Source organism: Dendrobates tinctorius, unplaced genomic scaffold (genome assembly GCF_039654945.1).
Source record: "Dendrobates tinctorius isolate UK_male_01 unplaced genomic scaffold, ASM3965494v1 ptg000158l, whole genome shotgun sequence".
NCBI lineage: Eukaryota > Metazoa > Chordata > Amphibia > Anura > Dendrobatidae > Dendrobates > Dendrobates tinctorius.
In genome coordinates, this window is record NW_027361825.1 from 9,430,538 (window position 1) to 9,448,134 (window position 17,597).

The following is a 17,597-nucleotide window of genomic DNA, read 5'->3' on the forward strand; positions in this document are numbered from 1 at the left end:
ACTCATGAGTGGTGTGACGAACAAGGGGTCCCATATTCTGATGTCTATATGGTCTGACAGGACATATTGAAGGGGGTAGGTCTTGGGAGACATCTTCTATAATGACTATACACATTTAGGGGATAGTACTATACCTAGACATTTTTATTACACTACAAAAAAGTCACAAACTATGGCAACTAATTCTGCCGCAAAAGTCTGTGATCTACATTGTGCTGTTGTTCTGTTATTCCTCCTAAATATGTCGGAATAAATTGACACCTAGGTGTTTCCACTCCACTTGTCAATGAGTCAAAGGTGTGTGACTCTGAATAATCTGACACTCGCAATACTGATTGGAAAATGTTAGCAAGTGTAGGTACACCTTCCAAGTAGTAATACCCAGATGTCAATTTATTCATTAATTTTAAAAATAGTAACAAAGAAATGGCACAATGTAAATTTATAAAAAAAACTGGAACATTGTTATAAAAAACATATCAAAAGAAAAAATAATTATTTAAAGTAAGCCTGTGATCAGGTCAAAAGTAACAAGTTATTGCTTCTTTTGTTCCCCAAATCAGGAGGTCGTTGCTCTTTGGATCCTCTGGGGCATGTATTTAGAGTGTTCTGTATTATTACCAAGTGAACTACACCACCTTGATAAAAATGGTAAAATTTACCGCTAAAAAAAAGTCCATATCTCTAGAAATGTATGGATGATTTCGTAAAAAACTGAGCAAACTCATGGGAGCAGCAGAAATAAAATAACTGCAAAAACTGGATATCTTTAACCTGGTGATTGGACCTCTATAAATGAGCATGCTGTAAATACAGACATGTCCTCTTTGATGCTGGGTTAACAGGAATGTACTCACTAAATAGATTAAATTTTTCACTTACTGGAGACTGAAGTAGTAGTGGTAGTAGTTTGGGCTGTAGTTGTAGTTGGAGCTGAAATAATAGATGAGGCTGGAACAGCAGTTGTAGTAGATGCTGCAGTAGCAGGTGGAGCTTGTGTAGTAGTTGGACCAGGAGTTGTGGCTGGAGTTGAAGTTGGTGCTGCAGTAGTAGTTGTTGCTGCAGTAGTAGTTGCAGCTGTGGTTGAAGTTGGAGATGTAGTTGTAATTGATGCTACAATAGTAGTTGAATTTGTACTTGTAGCTGGTGATACAGTAGAAGTTGGAGGTGGAGTCGTGGTTTGAGGTGGAGTGGTGATTGAAGGTGGAGTGGTGGCTGGATGTGGAGTCATGGTTGGAGGTGGGGTCGTAGTTGGAGATGGAGTTGTAGTTGGAGGAGGAGTGGTGATTGGAGGTGAAGTCATGGTTGAAGGTGGACTAGTGGTTGGATTTTGAATGGTAGGAGGTGGAGATGAGGTTGGAGGTGGAGCGGTGGCTGAGGGTGGAGTCGTGATTGGAGGTGGAGTCGTGATTGGAGGCGGAGTAGTGTTTGGAGGTGGAGTGGTGATTGGAAGTGGAGTGGTGGCTGGAAGAGGAGTTGTGGTTGGAAATGGCATTGTGGTTGGAAGTGGAGTCGATGTTGCAGGTGGACTCATGGTTTGAGGTGGACTCGTGGTTGGAGGTGGAGTTGTGGCTTGAGGTGAAGATGTGGTTGGAGGTTGTTCTGTGGTTGGAGATGGAGATGAGGTTGTAGGTGTGGTCGTAGTTTGCGGTGTAGTCGTGGTTGCAAGTTGAGCAGTGGTTGGAGGTGGAGTGGTGGTTGGACGTGGAGTTGTGACAATAGGTGGAGAGGTGGATGGAGGTGGACTTGTGGTCAGAGGTGGAGTCGCGGCTGGAGGTGGAGTGGTTGTTGGAGGAGTGGTGGTTGGAGGTGGAGTGGTGGCTGGGAGTGGAGATGAGGTTGGAAGTAGAGTCGTTGTTGGAGTTGGAGTGGTGGTTGGAGGAGTACTCGTGGTTGGAGGTGGAGATGTGGTTGGAGGTAGAATTGTGGTTGGAGGTGGAGTCGAGGTAAGAGGTAGAGTGGTGGTTGGAGGTGGAGTGATGGTTGGAGGTGGAGTGATAGTAGGAGGTGGACTGATAGTTGAAGGTGGAGTCATGGTTGGAGGTGGAGAAGTGGTTGGAGGTGGAGTTGTGGTCAGAGGTGGAGTCGTGGTTGGAGGTGGAGTGGTTGTTGGAGGTGGAGAGGTGGTTGGGGGTGGAGTCATGGTTGGAAGTAGTGTCGTTCTTGGAGGTGGAGTGGTGGTTGGAGGTGTACTCGTGGTTGGAGGTGGAGATGTGGTTGGAGGTGGAGATGCGGTTAGAGGTGGAGTGGTGGTTGGAGGTGGAGTGGTGGTTGGAGGTAGAGTTGTGGTTGGAGGTGGAGATGTGGTTGGAGTTGGAGTTGTGCTTGGAGGTGGAGTCGAAGTTGGAGGTGAAGTTGTAGTTGGAGGTGCAGTGGTGGTTGGAGGTGGAGTGGTAGCTGGAGGTGGAGAGGTGGTTGGAGATGGAGAGGTGGTTGGAGGTGGAGTTGTGGTCAGAGGTGGAGTTGTGGTCAGAGGTGGAGTCGTGGTTGGAGGTGGAGTGGTAGTTGGAGGTGGAGTGCTGGTTGAAGGTGGAGTGGTAGTTGGAGGTGGATTGGTGGTTGGAGGTGGAGTCATGGTTGGAGTTGGAGTTGTGGTTGGAGTTGGAGTCGAGGTTAGAGGTGGAGTTGGAGGTGGAGTGGTGGTTGGAGATGGAGAAGTGGTTGGAGGTGGAGTGTTGGTTGGAGGTGGAGTGGTGGTTGGGGGTGGAGTTGTGGTTGGAGGTGTAAATGTGGTTGGAGGTGGAGTTGTGGTTGGAGGTGGAGTCGAGGTTAGAGGTGGCATGGTGGTTGGAGGTGGAGTGGTGGTTGGAGGTGGAGTGGTGGTTGGAGGTGGAGAGGTGGTAGGAGATGGAGTCGTGGTTGGAGGTGGAGTCGTTGTTGGAGGTGGAGTGGTTGTTGGAGGTGGAGTGGTGGATGGGGGTGAAGTCGTGTTTGAAAGTAGAGTCGTTGTTGGAGTTGGAGTGGTGGTTGGAGGTGTACTCGTGGTTGGAGTTGGAGATGTTGTTGGAGTTGGAGTTGTGGTTGCAGGTGGAGTCGAGGTTAGAGGTGGAGTTGTAGTTAGAGGTGGAGTGGTGGTTGGAGGTGGAGAGGTGGTTGGAGGTGGAGTTGTGGTCAGAGGTGGAGTCGTGGTTGGAGGTGGAGTGGTGGTTGGGGGTGGAGTCGTGGTTGGAGGTAGAGTCATTGTTGGAGGTGGAATGGTGGTTGGAGGTGGAGATGTGGTTGGAGGTGGAGTTGTGGTTGGAGGCGGAGTCGAGGTTAGAGGTGGCGTGGTTGTTGGAGGTGGAGTGCTAGTTGGAGATGGAGTGGTGGTTGGAGGTGGAGTCGTGGTTGAAGGTGGAGAGGTGGTAGGAGGTGGAGTTGTGGTCAGAGGTGGAGTCGTGGTTGGAGGTGGAGTGGTTGTTGGAGGTGGAGTGGTTGTTGGAGGTGGAGTGGTGGTAGGGGGTGAAGCCGTGGTTGGAAGTAGAGTCGATGTTGGAGTTGGAGTGGTGTTTGGAGGTGTACTCGTGGTTGGAGGTGGAGATGTGGTTGGAGGTGGAGTTGCGGTTAGAGGCGTAGCTTTAGTTGGAGGTGGAGTGGTGGTTGGAGGTGGAGTGGTGTTTGGAGGTGGAGAGGTGGTTGGAGGTGGAGTTGTGGTCAGAGGTGGAGTCGTGGTTGTTGGAGGTGGAGTGGTGGTTGGAGGTGAAGTGGTGGTTGGGGGTGGAGTTGTGGTTGGAAGTAGAGTCGTTGTTAGAGGTGGAGTGGTTGTTGGAGGTGGAGTGGTGGTTGAAGGTGAAGTTGTGGTCTGAGGTGGAGTTGTGGTTGGAGGTGGAGTGGTTGTTGGAGGTGGAGAGGTTGTTGCAGGTGGAGTGGTGGTTGGGGGTGGAGTGGTGGTTGGGGGTGGAGTCGTAGTTGGGGGTGGAATCATAGTTGGAGGTGGAGAGGTGTTTGAAGGTGAAGTTGTGGTCAGCGGTGGAGTTGTGGTTGGAGGTGGAGTGGTTGTTGGAGGTGGAGTGGTTGTTGCAGGAGGAGATGTGGCTGGAAGTAGAGTCATTGTTGGAGGTGGAGTGGTGGATGGAGGTGTATTCGTGGTTGGAGGTGGAGATGTGGTTGAAGGAGGAGATGTGGCTGGAGGTGGAGTTGAAGTTAGAGGTGGAGTGGTGGTTGGAAGTGGACTGGTGATTGGAGGTGGAGTTGTGGTCAGAGGTGGAGTCGTGGTTGAAAGTGGAGTGGTTGTTGCTGGAGGAGTTGTTGTTGGAGGAGGAGAGGTGGTTGGAGGTGGACTGGTGGTTGGGGGTGGAGTCGTGGTTGGAAGCAGAGTCGTTGGTGGAGTTGGAGTGGTGGTTGTAGTTGTACTCATGGTTGGAGGAGGAGATGTGATTGGAGGTGGAGCTGTGGTTGGAGACGGAGTCGAGGTTAGAGGTGGAGTGGTAGTTGGAGGTGGAGTGGTGGTTGAAGGTGGAGTGGTAGCTGGAGGTGCAGTGGTGGTTGTAGGTGGAGTCATGGTTGGAGGAGGAGAGGTGGTTGGAGGTGGAGTTGTGGTGAGAGGTGGAGTCGTGGTTGGAGGTGGAGTGGTTGTTGGAGGCGAAGTGATTGTTGGAGGTGGAGTGGTGGTTGGGGGTGGAGTCGTGGTTGGAAGTAGTGTCGTTGTTGAAGGTGGAGTGGTGGTTGGAGGTGTAATTGTGGTTGGAGGAGGAGTCGAGGTTAGAGGTGGAGTAGTAGTTGGAGGTGGTGTGGTAGTTGGAGGTGGAGTGGTGTTTGGAGGTGGAGTCGTGGTTGGAGGTGGAGTGGTGGTTGGAGGTGGAGACGAGGTTAGAGGTGAAGTGGTGGTGGGAGGTGGAGAGGTAGTTGGAGGTGGAGTGATGGTTGGAGGTGGAGTGATGGTTGGAGGTGGAGTGGAGGTCAGAGGAGGAGAAGTGGTTGGAAGTGAAGTTGTGGTCAGAGCTGGAGTCGTGGTTAGAGGTGGAGTGGTTGTTGGAGGAGGAGTGGTTGTTGGAGGAGGAGTGGTTGTGGGAGGTGGAGAGGTGGTTGGGGGTGGAGTCGTGGTTGGAAGTAGTGTCGTTGTTGGAAATGGAGTGGAGGTTGGAGGTGCACTCGTGGTTGGAGGAGGAGTCGAGGTTAGAGGTGGAGTAGTAGTTGGAGGTGGTGTAGTAGTTGGAGGTGGAGTGGTGGTTGGAGGTGGAGTCGTGGTTGGAGGTGGAGTGGTGGTTGGAAGTGTACTTCTGGTTGGAGGTGGAGATGTGGTTGGAGGTGGAGTTGTGGTTGGAGGTGGAGTCGAGTTTAGAGGTGGAGTGGTAGTTGGAGGTGGAGTGGTGGTTGAAGGTGGAGTGGTGGTTGGAGGTTGAGTGGTCGTTGGGGGTGGAGTCGTGGTTGGAAGTAGAGTCGTTGTTGGAGGTGGAGTGGTGGTTGGGGGTGGCGTCATGGTTGGAGGTGGAGTCGTGATTGGAAGTAGAGTCATTGTCGTAGGTCGAGTGATGGCTGGAGGTGTACTCGAGGTTGCAGGTGGAGATGTGGTTGGAGTTGGAGTTGTGGTCAGTGGTGGAGTCGTGGTTGGAGGTGGTGCGGTTGTTGGAGGTGGAGTGGTTGTTGGAGGTGGAGTAGTGGTTGGAGGTGGAGTGATGGTTGGAAGTGGAGTGGTGGTTGGGGGTGGAGTGGTGGTTGAATGTAGAGTCGTTGGAGGTGTAGTGGTGGTTGAGGGTGGCTTGGTGGTTGGGGGTGGAGTCATGGTTGGAAGTAGAGTCATTGTTGGAGGTCGAGTGATGGTTGGAGGTGTACTCGAGGTTGGAGGTGGAGTCGAGGTTAGAGGTGGAGTGGTATTTGGAGGAGGAGTAGTGGTTGGAGGTGGAGTGGTAGTTGAAGGTGCAGTGGTGTTTGGAGGTGGAGTCGTGGTTGGAGGTGGAGAGGTGGTTGAAGGTGGAGTTGTGGTTAGAGGTGGAGTTGTGGTTGGAGGTGGAGTGGTGCTTGGAGGTGGAGTGGTTGTTGGAGGTGGAGTGTTGGTTGGAGGTGGAGTAGTGGTTGGAAGTAGAGTTGTTGCTGGATGTGGAGTGGTCGTTGGAGGTGTATTTGTGGTTGGAGGTGGAGATGTGGCTGGAGGTGGAGTTGTGTTTGGAGATGGAGTCGTGGTTGAAGGTGGAGAGGTGGTTGGAGGTCGAGTTATGGTAAGAGGTGGAGTCGTGGTTGAAGGTGGAGTGGTTGTTGGAGGTGGAGTGGTGGTTGGAGGTGGAGTGGTGGTTGGGGGTGGAGTTGTGGTTGGAGGTGGTGTGCTGGTTGGAGGTGGAGTGATGGTTGAAGGTGGAGTGGTGGTTAGAGGTGGCATGGTAGTTGGAGTGGAGGTTGGAGGTGGAGTCGTGGTTGGAGGTGGAGTCGTGGTTGGAGGTGGAGAGGTGGTTGGAGGTGGAGTTGTGGTCAGAGGTGGAGTCGTGGTTAGAGTTGGAGTGGTTGTTGCAGGTGGAATGCTGGTTGGAATAGGAGTGGTGGTTGGGGGTGGAGTTGTGGTTGGAGGTGGTGTGCTGGTTGGAGGTGGAGTGATGGTTGAAGGTGGAGTGGTGGTTAGAGATGGAGTGGTAGTTGGAGTGGAGGTTGGAGGTGGAGTCGTGGTTGGAGGTGGAGTTGTGGTTGGAGGTAGAGAGGTGGTTGGAGGTGGAGTTGTGGTCAGAGGTGGAGTCGTGGTTAGAGTTGGAGTGGTTGTTGGAGGTGGAGTGGTTGTTGGAGGTGGAATGCTGGTTGGAATAGGAGTGGTGGTTGGAGGTGGAGTGATGGTTGAGTGTGGAGTCGTGGTTGGTAGTAGAGTCGTTGTTTGAGGTGGAGTGGTGGTTGGAGGTGGAGTGGTGGTTGGAGGTGGAGTGGTGGTTGGAGATGGAGTCGTGCTTGAAGGTGGAGAGGTGGTTGGAGGAGGAGTTGTGGTCAGAAGTGAAGTCGTGGTTGGAGGTGGAGTGGTTGTTGGAGGTGGAGTGGTGGTTGGAGGTGGAGTGGTTGTTGGAGGTGGAGTGGTGGTTGGAGGTGGAGTGGTGGTTGGAGGTGGAGTTGTGGTTGGAGGTGGAGTTGTGGTCAGAGGTGGAGGCGTGGTTGGAGGTGGAGTGGCTGTTGGAGGTTGAGTGGTTGTTGGAGGTGGGGTGGTGGTTGGAGGTGGATTGGTGGTTGGGGGTGGAGTCGTGGTTGGAAGTAGAGTAGTTGTTGGAGATGTGGTTGGAGGTGTCGTTGTGGTTGGAGGTGTAGTCGAGGTTAGAGGTGGAGTGGTAGTTGGAGGTGGAGTGATGGTTGAAGGTGGAGTGGTGGTTAGAGGTGGAGTGGTAGTTGGAGTGGAGGTTGGAGGTGGAGTCGTGGTTAGAGGTGGAGTGGTTGATGGAGGTAGAGTGGTTGTGGAAGGTGGAATGGTTGTTGGAGGTGGAGTTGTGGTTGGAGGTGGAGTGCTGGTTGGGGGTTGAGTCGTGGTTGGAACTGGAGTCATTTTTGGAGGTGGAGTGGTGGTTGGAGGTGTACTTGTGGTTGGAGGTGTAGATGTGGTTGGAGGTGGAGTTGTGGTTGGAGGTGGAGTCGAGGTTAGAGGTGTTGTGGTGGTTGGAGGTGGAGTGGTGGTTGGATTTGGAGTGGTGGTTGGAGGTGGAGTGGTAGTTGGAGGTGGAGTAGTGGTTGGAGGTGGAGTCGTGTTCGGAGAAGTGGTTGGAGGCGGAGTTGTGTTCAGAGGTGACGTCGTGGTTGAAGGTGAAGTGGTTGGAGGTGGAGTGGTAGTTAGGGGTGGAGTCGTGGTTGGAAGTAGAGATGTTGATGAAGTTGGAGTGGTGGTTGGAGGTGTACTCGTGGTTGGAGGTGGAGATGTGGTTGGAGGTGGAGTCGAGGTTAGAGGTGGAGTGGTGGTTGAAGGTGGAGTGGTAGTTGGAGATGGAATGGTGGTTAGAGGTGGAGTCGTGGTTGGAGGTGGAGAGGTGGTTGGAGGTGGAGTTGTGGTCAGAGGTGGAGTCGTGGTTGGTGGTGGAAAGGTTGTTGGAGGTGGAGTGGTGGTTGGAGGTGGAGTCATGGTTGGAGTCGTGGTTGGAAGTAGAGTCACTGTTGGAGGTGGAGTGGTGGTTGGAGGTTTACTCATGGTTGGAGGTGGAGATGTGGTTGGAGGTAAAGTTGTGGTCGGAAGTGGAGTCGAGGTTAGAGGTGTAGTGGTGGATGGAGGTGGAGTTGTGGTTGGAGGTGGAGTGGTGGTTGGAGGTTGAGTCGTAGTTGAAGGTGGAGAGGTGGTTGGAGGTGGAGTTGAGGTCAGAGGTGGAGTCGTGGTTGGAGGTGGAGTGGTTGTTGGAGGTGGAGTGGTGGTTGGGGGTGGAGTCATGGTTGGAAGTAGAGTCGTTGTTGAAGGTGGAGTGGTGGTTGGAGGTGTACTCGTGGTTGGAGGTGGAGTTGTGGTTGGAGGTGGAGTTGAAGTTAGAGGTGGAGTTGAAGTTAGAGGTGGAGTGGTGGTTGGAGGTGGAGTGGTGGTTGGAGGTGAAGAGGTAGTTGGAGTGGTAGTTGGAGTTGGAGTCGTGGTTGCAGGTGGGGTCATAGTTGGTGGTGGAGTTGTAGTTGGAGGTGGAGTGGTGGTTGGAGGTGGAGTCATGGTTGGAAGTAGACTGGTGGTTGGATTTGGAGTGGTGGTTGGAGGTGGAGCTATGGTTGGAGGTGGACTTGTGGTTGAAAGTGGAGTCGAGGTTAGAGGTGGAGTGGTGGTTGGAGGTGGAGTGTTGTTTGGAGATGGAGTGGTAGTTTGAGGTGGAGTGGTGGTTGTAGATGGAGTGGTGGTGGTTGGAGGTGGAGTGGTGGTTGGGGGTGGAGTCGTGGTTGGAAGTAGAGTCATTGTTAGAGGTGGATTGGTGGTTGGAGGTGTACTCGTGGTTTGAGGTGGAGATGTAGTTGGAGGTGGAGATGTGGTTGGAGGTGGAGTTGTGGTAGGAGGTGGGGTTGAGGTTAGAGGTGGAGTGGTGGTTGGAGGAGGAGTGGTGATTGGAGTCAGAGAGGAAGTTGGAGGTGGAGTGGTGGTTGGAGTTGGAGTCGTGGTTTGAGTTGGGGTCGTAGTTGGTGGTGGAGTTGTATTTGGAGGTGGAGTGGTGGTTGGAGGTGGAGTCGTGGTTGGAGGTGGACTGATTGTTGGATTTGGAGTGGTGGTTGGAGGTGATGTGGTTGGAAGTGGAGTAGAGGTTAGAGGTGGAGTGGTGGTTGGAGGTGGAGTGGTAGTTGGAGGTGGAGTGGTAGTTGGAGATGGAGTCGTGGTTGAAGGTGGAGAGGTGGTTGGAGATGGAGTTGTGGTCAGAGGTAGGGTCATGGTTGGAGGTGGAGTGGTTGTTGGAGGTGGAGTGGTGGTTGGAGGTGGAGTGGTGGTTGGGGATGTACTCGTGGTTTGAGGTGGAGCTGTGGTTGGAGGTGGAGTCGAGGTTAGAGGTGGAGTGGTCGTTGGAGGTGGAGTGGTGGTTGGAGGTGGAGAGGTAATTGGAGGTGGAGTGGTGGTTGGAGTTGTGTTTGGAGGTGGGGTCGTAGTTGGCGGTGGAGTTGTAGTTGGAGGTGGAGTGGTGGTTAAAGGTGGAGTCGTGGTTGTAGGTAGACTGGTGGTTGGATTTGGAGTGGTGGTTGGAGATGGAGATGAGGTTGGATGTGGAGTCGTTGTTGGAGGTGGAGTCATGGTTGGAGGTGGAGTCGTAGTTGGAGGTGGACTCGTGGTTGGAGGTGGAGTGGTGTTTGAAGGTGGAGTGGTGATTGTAAGTGGAGTTGTGGTTGTAAGTGGAGTCATTGGAGGTGGACTCGTGGTTGGAGGTTGACTCGTGGTTGGAGGTGGAGATGTCGTTGGAGGTGTAGTTGTGGTTGGAGGTGGAGTCATGATTATAGGTTGAGTGGTGGTCAGAGATGGAGTCGTTGTCAGAGGTGGAGTCATGTTCGGAGGTGGAGTCGTGGTCTTAGATGTAGACATCGTCGGAGGCAGAGACGTGGTCTGTGCTTCACAAATGTTTAGAGCTGTAGTAGTAATTTAACAAAAGACATTAGAATAAGTTCACGTTACTGGAAATTTTTAATGTATTATTTCAATATACAGTTTTCAATATTTTTCTTAATAAAGATTTTGTTATCACACTCATCCTGCTGTACGAATGGAGAATGAATGCAGATTTCCTATAATGAGGCAGATGGAGGCATTGTGGACTCCATCTGGCCTATGATCCGGCAAAGAACGTATATTTAAAAGTACAGAAAAGCTGGATAGTACCGAACAGAAGCCAGACAGAGTCCAGAGTATCTCTGCTGCGCCTTAGTGACTAGTGACTGATCCCTCAGGGCTTTCTACTTTGAAGATTTAGATGGAAATCCGGATGGAAGTGCTCAGCGTAAAGCATAGGATAAATGTGAACTGATCCAAAATGTTCTGTACCCCAAAATGCCAAGAATATAAGCTTCTACTCAACCTACAAAAAGCATGTAAATATTTTTGGCAGCACAAAGACTCTAGAAAAGTGACATTGCTCCACCAGAAGTCCCAAATCCAAAAGCAACCTTCTCCTGAGCCCCACAGTATGCCTAAACTGCAGTGGAATCCACATGTCTGGCATCAAAGGGAATCTGTCACCTCATTTTTGGCCTATGGGATGCGGCCACCTCCATCAGGAGCTCCCTCAAATTCTGTGAAGCATCTGTGGATTCAAGATGCTCACCACACAGCTAGATAAATCTTTTGAGGGGTATAGTTTCTAAAATATGGTCACTTGTGGGGGCTTTCCACTGTTTAGGCACATCAGGGGTTCAGCAAAGGCTACTTGGCATTCACTATCTACTCCAGACAATTTTCTACTTGAAAAGGAAAATGGTGTTCCTTCCCTTCAGATCCCTGCTGTGTGCCAAAACATAAGAACCAGGGAGAAAAAAGCGATAAAAAAAAGCCCAGTATAATATAAAGTAAAAATGAACTTTATTAGAATATCAAAGTAAAGAACAGATACATGGGGGAGACAAAGTGCATATGTGCATCAAAAAACATCCAAAGGATGCAGGAAACAAGCCGCATATATATATAAAATAGAACCACACATAATACATAGATGGATAAAATGTAGTAGATTATGATATCTTAACTAGGTTGGGTGACTAGATGTAAAGTAGCATAATTCAAAGCAACCAGTAACCACACCCGGGGTCAAAGGGCCATAATATCGTATCTAATTTCTCTTATCCAGGTAGTAGTAACCAAGATGCCGCAGCGCCTGCACCCACCCCAATGCACGCTTCGGCATTGCCTTCGTCAGGGGGCGTGACCAGATGAAGAAAAGTGACGTTTAGAAAACAGTCTTAGAATTACTGGGATATGTTAACGCGCTCTAGATTTATTACCTCATAAAGTTATGCTGGTCAGATTTTAAAAGCAAGGCTCGGTCATTAACTTACAAAGTAGCTCAATCCTTAAGGGGTGAAACTAAGATGTAAAACATAGCAGCACTGAGTTTTTGTACCCAAGGGTTTTTCTTTAGAGTGGCTTTCTGTCACTAGTAGAGGGAAGTCCTTTCAGAATGATGTCCACACGCTCAGATATAGTATGTAACACTAATTTTCCACTTGCGGAAATTATATATATATATTTTTGCTGTTGGCATGGGTGCCAGGTTGGTTGTGTCAGGACTCTAATGTCAGGACCCTGTCGGCATCGGGAAAGTGCCACGCCGAGCAGGGTGACTTACCCACACTATGGGAGAGCGCGGGGTCCAATACAGTAGTGACAGTTCAAGCAGACAGGACCTGCTTAGCGTCCTACTGCTGCAGATGATATAATGTACCGACTGCATAGAAACTGTAGAAGAGGAGAGGAAAACGCAGGTCAGACAAGCGAGGGTTCGTACACGGAGAGGGCTGTGCGGTACCAGAGGGCCGAGCAAAGAATAGTCAAGTCACAGGCAGAGGGTCATACACAGAGAGATAGCGCAGTACAAGAGGGACAGGCAGAACTCGTAACAGGGACAGAACCGGGTCAAAACCAAACAAGCAAGCAAGATATCAGGCACAAGGCACACGTACGCACGAGGTCAACTAAGTCAGCCAAGGGCAGGAGTATAACTGACACCGGACCTAGGTCAAATGAGCATTAAATAGCCGCCCTCTGCCAGAGAGAGGCAGAAACAATTAACCCCTGTCTGACCAGGACGAGGAAAAGACAAAGCGCATCCTGAATCATGACAGTACCCTCCTCTCAATGTGATATTTGGCGTGAAATGCCCGGACCAACAGATCCACATGAACCTATCGAGCAGGAACCCACGACCGGTCTTCAGGACCGTAGCCTTTCCAATGTACAAGATATTGAAGGGCACGACGGACCAACCTAGAGTCAACAATTCGTTCTACCTCATACTCAGACTGCCCATCTACCAAAACCAGTGGTGGGGAAGACGATGATCCCTCCCCACAGGACCTCACAGGTTTCAAAAGGGCCCTATGGAAAACACTGGGGATCCGTAGAGATGGCGGGAGACGCAACAGAAAAGCCACCGGGTTAATCACTTTGGTAATTTCATAGGGACCAATAAACTTAGGTCCAAGCTTTGCAGAGGGGACCTTGAGCCTTATATTCTTGGCAGATAACCATACCTTATCCCCAATCTGGAACACCGGCCCTGCAGACCGTTTTTGGTCTGCAAAAAAATTATATTTATCCTGGGCCTTCGTAATGTTACTCTTGACCTCCCGCCATACCTCCCCCCACCGCTGGATAGTCTCATCCGCCCCAGGACACCCAGAGTCCAAATGGGAAAACTCTCCGAAATGAGGATGACACCCATGACACCCATGACACCCATAGTTGCAGAAAAAGGGAGATGTTCCCGTAGACAGGTTAATGCGGTTGCTAAACGCAAACTCGGCCAAAGGTAATGCAGTACACCAATCATCCTGTCGGGCTGAGGTCAAGCAACGCAGAATTTGCTCCAGAGACTGATTGGTCCGCTCGGTCTGCCCATTAGTGGTATGGTAAGCGGATGAAAAGGACAGACCAATACCCAACCTCTTACAAAATGCCCTCCAAAATCTGGAAACAAATTGTATTCCTCTATCAGACACCACATTCAAGGGTACCCCATGCAACCGCACCACATGCTCAACAAACAATCTGGACAACGTTTCCGCATTAGGTAGAGCTGTCAAAGGTACAAAATGTGCCTGCTTACTAAACCTGTCCACCACAACTCAAACCACCGTATTACCCTTGGAGGGGGGAAGGTTGGTGATGAAATCCATGGACAAATGAGTACATGGTCTCTCAGGAATTGGCAGTGGTACCAATTCCACGGCCGGCCGGTTAGGGGGGGGTTTCGCACAAACATCACACACCGACACATATTCCCCAACATCAGAGGCTAAAGAAGACCACCAGAATATTCTAGCATTGGCCTTCCGGGTAGCCGAGATCCCTGGATGTCCACCCAGAACTGAGTCATGGAACTCCCGGAGGACCTTGAGACGAAACTGAGCTGGTACGAAAAGTTTATCCAGCGGCTTAGCCAGAGGTGCAAGAGACTGGGCTTCCCGAATCTCCCATTCCAACATATTAGAAATACCTGCCCCCACCACCCCGGGCTGAAGAATGGAGGATGGAGGTTCAGGGGGGAAACCGGATCTAGACTGCGTGACAAGGCATCAGCTCTGACATTTTTGGATCCAGGCCGAAAAGTAATAGAGAAGTGGAATCGGGAAAAAAAAGTGACCATCTAGCCTGTCTAGAAGTTAACCTTTTAGCTGACTCAATGTAAGCTAGGTTCTTGTGGTCTGCAATTACGGTTATAGGATGGACAGCCCCCTCCAAAAAATGCCTCCATTCTTCAAAGGCCAACTGTGGTGAGTTTATTTTCCCCTTCACTACTGAGGCCCGAGGAACTCCCTCTTCTGGTGAAGAAAGGTAGTGAGCCTGATTGTCAAACACCTGGGGCTGATGATGATGACTGGCTGAGTGGAGTTAATGACTGGATATAAGGCTGCCGACGCCCTTCTGGCCTGCGGGTGATTTCTCTGTGGACTTCTAGGAAACCAGTCTGATTCCTGCTCATCTAAAGCTAAGATTTCTGCTTTGCCTTTTTGCATTAGTGTTTTGTTTTCCTTGCTTTTCTGGATTCTGCCATTCCCTGCTGGGGTGAGCTGAATATCCTTTTGCCTGTTGCTCTGTCTTCAGAATATTCCTGAGTACTGACATAGCTTTTTTGAAGCCTAGCGTCTTCAGGGCCTTTTTTACTGTCAGTTTGTTGGCTCTTGTTTTCATAGGGTTTTTTCACGGATTGCAGACAGCAGCCTTCCTGTCCTTTCCAATCTAAGCTAGCGTGGGCCCCATCTTTGCTCAGTCTATCTTTCTGTCTGTGTTTTGTTCTTTCTTCTTGCTTCACCGTCATTATACTGTATGTGGGGGGCTGCCTTTTGCTTTGGGGTCTGCTCTGGGGCAGTTTAGATTTCCCTTTCTGTCTTTAGGCTATGTAGTCCTCCGGCTGTGATCGAGGGGCCTAGGGCATCGTAGGAGCCCCCCACGGCTACTGCTAGTTGTGTTGATAGGTTCAGGGGTTTGCAATCCGATAGCTGCCAACTTCTCTGGTTTTCTGGACTTAGCTAGCATTTCTATTTTTGCCTCCTACGGTGACTCAATCATAACAGAATCACCCGCCATACCGCAGATTCTAGGGTACTCAATAGCAGGAAAGAATTGTAAAAAAAAAAAAAAAAGTGTGTATATTTTTTCCTCTTTATCTCTGAGGCCGTAGGGGGAATTTTTTTTTCTCTCAATGGAGATCGTGTGGAGCAGCTCGCTGCGGAAGTGCGGGGAATTTCCGCCTACCTTGCTCATTCACATGCTGCTGAACCAAAGATTCCTACACCTGATGTATTTTTTGGGGATCGGTCTAAATTTTTGAATTTCAAAAATAATTGTAAATTATTTTTTGTCTTGAAGCCTAACTCGTCAGGGAGCTCCGCGCAGCAGGTTAAAATTGTCATCTCTTTGCTGCGTAGCGATCCCCAGGATTTGGCGTTTTCTTTGAAACCAGATGATCCTATTCTGACTAATGTGAACGCATTTTTTTCAGGCCTTGGGGTTGTTGTATGACGAACCTAATGCCATTGATCAGGCTGAAAAGACCCTGCTGGCATTGAACCAGGGTCGTGATTCTGCAGAATTGTACTGTCAAAAATTCCGAAAGTGGGCAGTACTTACTACCTGGAATGATAATGCCTTGGCTGCTCTCTTTCGGAAGGGGTTGTCAGAAGCCATAAAAGATACTATGGTGGGATTTCCTGTTCCCTCTGGTCTTGACAATTCTATGTCTTTAGCCATTCAGGTTGATCGGCGTTTACGCGAACGCAGAGCTGCACGAGAGGTGTTGCCACCTGTTGAACAGATGTCTGAACCTATGCAATGTGATAGAGTTTTTTCCAGAGAGCAGCATCAGGAGTTCAGAAGGCGTAATAAGTTGTGTTTTTTCTGTGGAGATGCCTCGCATATTATTTCTGTCTGTCCTAAATGCGAGAAACGCTTTGCACACACGTTTTCTGTTGGTGGTGTTCAACCTAAGTTTCTTCTGGCTATTACTCTGATCTGCTCCCTGTCCACATTTTCCGCCAAGGCTTTTGTGGATTCGGGAGCAGCTCTAAACCTAATGGACTTGGATTTTGCTACACGTTGTGGATTTCCGATGACACCTCTGCAGACGCCTATCCCTTTGAGGGGGATTGATGCTACTCCTTTGGCTAAAAATAAACCTCAGTTTTGGACCCAGGTGGTAATGCGGGTCGCCCCAGACCATCAAGAAAATTGCAGGTTTTTGGTGTTACATAATCTGCATGATACTATTGTTCTGGGGTTTCCCTGGTTACAAATTCATAATCCAGTTTTGGATTGGAAATCTGTGTCTGTGGTGAGTTGGGGTTGTCGGTGTGCCTTTAGTGAGGCTCCGGTGTTTTCCACCTCTCCTCAGTCGCATGATGTTCCTGATTATTTGGCGGACTTTTATGATGTATTTAGTGAGAATGAGTCTGCGTCTCTGCCTCCTCATAGGAGTTATGACTGTGCTATTGAACTGAGCCCGGGGTGTAAATTTCCCAAGGGTCGGCTCTTCAATTTATCTGTACCCGAGCACGAGGCTATGCGATCCTATATTAAGGAGGCGTTGGAGAAGGGTCATATTAGACCATCCTCGTCACCCTTAGGTGCCGGTTTTTTTTTTGTAGCCAAAAAGGATGGATCATTAAGACCTTGTATTGATTATCGTGCTCTCAACAAAATTACTGTTAAATATCAGTATCCGTTACCCCTGATTTCTGATCTATTCTCCAGAGTTAAAGGTGCTTGCTGGTTTACCAAGCTTGACCTCAGGGGGCGTATAATCTTATTCGCATTAAGCATGGGGATGAATGGAAGACGGCGTTTAATACTCCGGAGGGTCATTTTGAGTACCTGGTGATGCCTTTTGGGCTCACTAATGCCCCTTCTGTCTTCCAGTGCTTCATGAACGATATTTTCCGAGATTTTGTCGATAAAGTTTTGATTATCTATCTGGATGATATTTTGATCTTCTCCAAGGATTGGGATTCTCATGTGGAACATATTCGGACTGTGTTCCGGATCTTGAGGGAGAATTCCCTGTATGTCAAAGGATCTAAATGCCTTTTTGGAGTACAGAGGATTTCTTTTTTGGGATTTATTTTGTCCCCGTCAACTATTGAAATGGACCCGGCCAAGGTACAGGCCATTTACGATTGGGTTCAGCCCACTTCTTTGAAGGCCCTCCAGAAGTTTTTGGGTTTTGCTAATTTTTATCGGAAATTTATAGCAAAATTTTCTAGTATTGCCAAGCCATTGACTGATTTGACTAAGAAGGGTGCTGATGTGTTAAATTGGTCTCCGGAGGCTGTTTCTTCCTTTCAGGAGCTGAAGCGAAGATTCACTTCTGCTCCGGTTCTGCGGCAACCTGATATCTCACTTCCGTTCCAGGTAGAGGTGGATGCTTCTGAGATTGGTGCAGGAGCTGTTTTGTCCCAAAAGGATCCTGTAACATCTAAAATGAATCCCTGTGCTTTCTGTTCCCGAAAGTTCTCTCCATCTGAACGTAACTATGATGTGGGGAATCGGGAACTGTTAGCCATGAAATGGGCATTTGAAGAGTGGAGACATTGGTTGGAGGGAGCTAAGCATCAAGTCGTGGTCCTCACTGACCACAAGAATTTGATTTACCTAGAGTCGGCAAAGCGCTTGAACCCTAGACAGTCTAGGTGGGCCTTGTTTTTTACACATTTTGATTTTGTGGTTTCTTTTCTTCCTGGAACTAAGAATGTCAAGGCTGACGCCCTCTCTAGGAGCTTCTTTGCTGATTCTCCTGTGCTGACCAAGCCTGCTACCATCTTAGGCGAAGGGGTAGTTCTTTCTGCCATCTCGCCCGATTTGAGACATGCTCTGGAAGAGTTCCAGAAGGACAAACCTGAGCGTTGTCCGAGTGGAAAGTTGTATGTTCCTGACCAGTGGAAGAAGAGAGTTATGTCTGAAGTTCATTGCTCTGCTTTGGCTGGTCATCCAGGTATTTTTGGTACTAGAGATCTGGTGAGTCGGTCTTTTTGGTGGCCCTCCTTGTCTCGTGATGTCAGGAATTTTGTGCAGTCCTGTGGGA

The 17,597-nt window shown here is 49.7% G+C and overlaps 1 protein-coding gene across 1 annotated transcript in view; it reads right to left on the bottom strand.

The window, feature by feature from the left end:
* LOC141051812 (uncharacterized) overlaps positions 1–17,597 on the bottom strand; it is a 56,420-nt gene that overhangs the window by 5,436 nt on the left and 33,387 nt on the right. Inside the window, exon 2 of the mRNA XM_073548847.1 lies at positions 883–9,939. Within this exon, the coding sequence (XP_073404948.1) occupies positions 883–9,939 (9,057 nt within the window). The remainder of the gene's footprint in view (positions 1–882; positions 9,940–17,597) is intronic.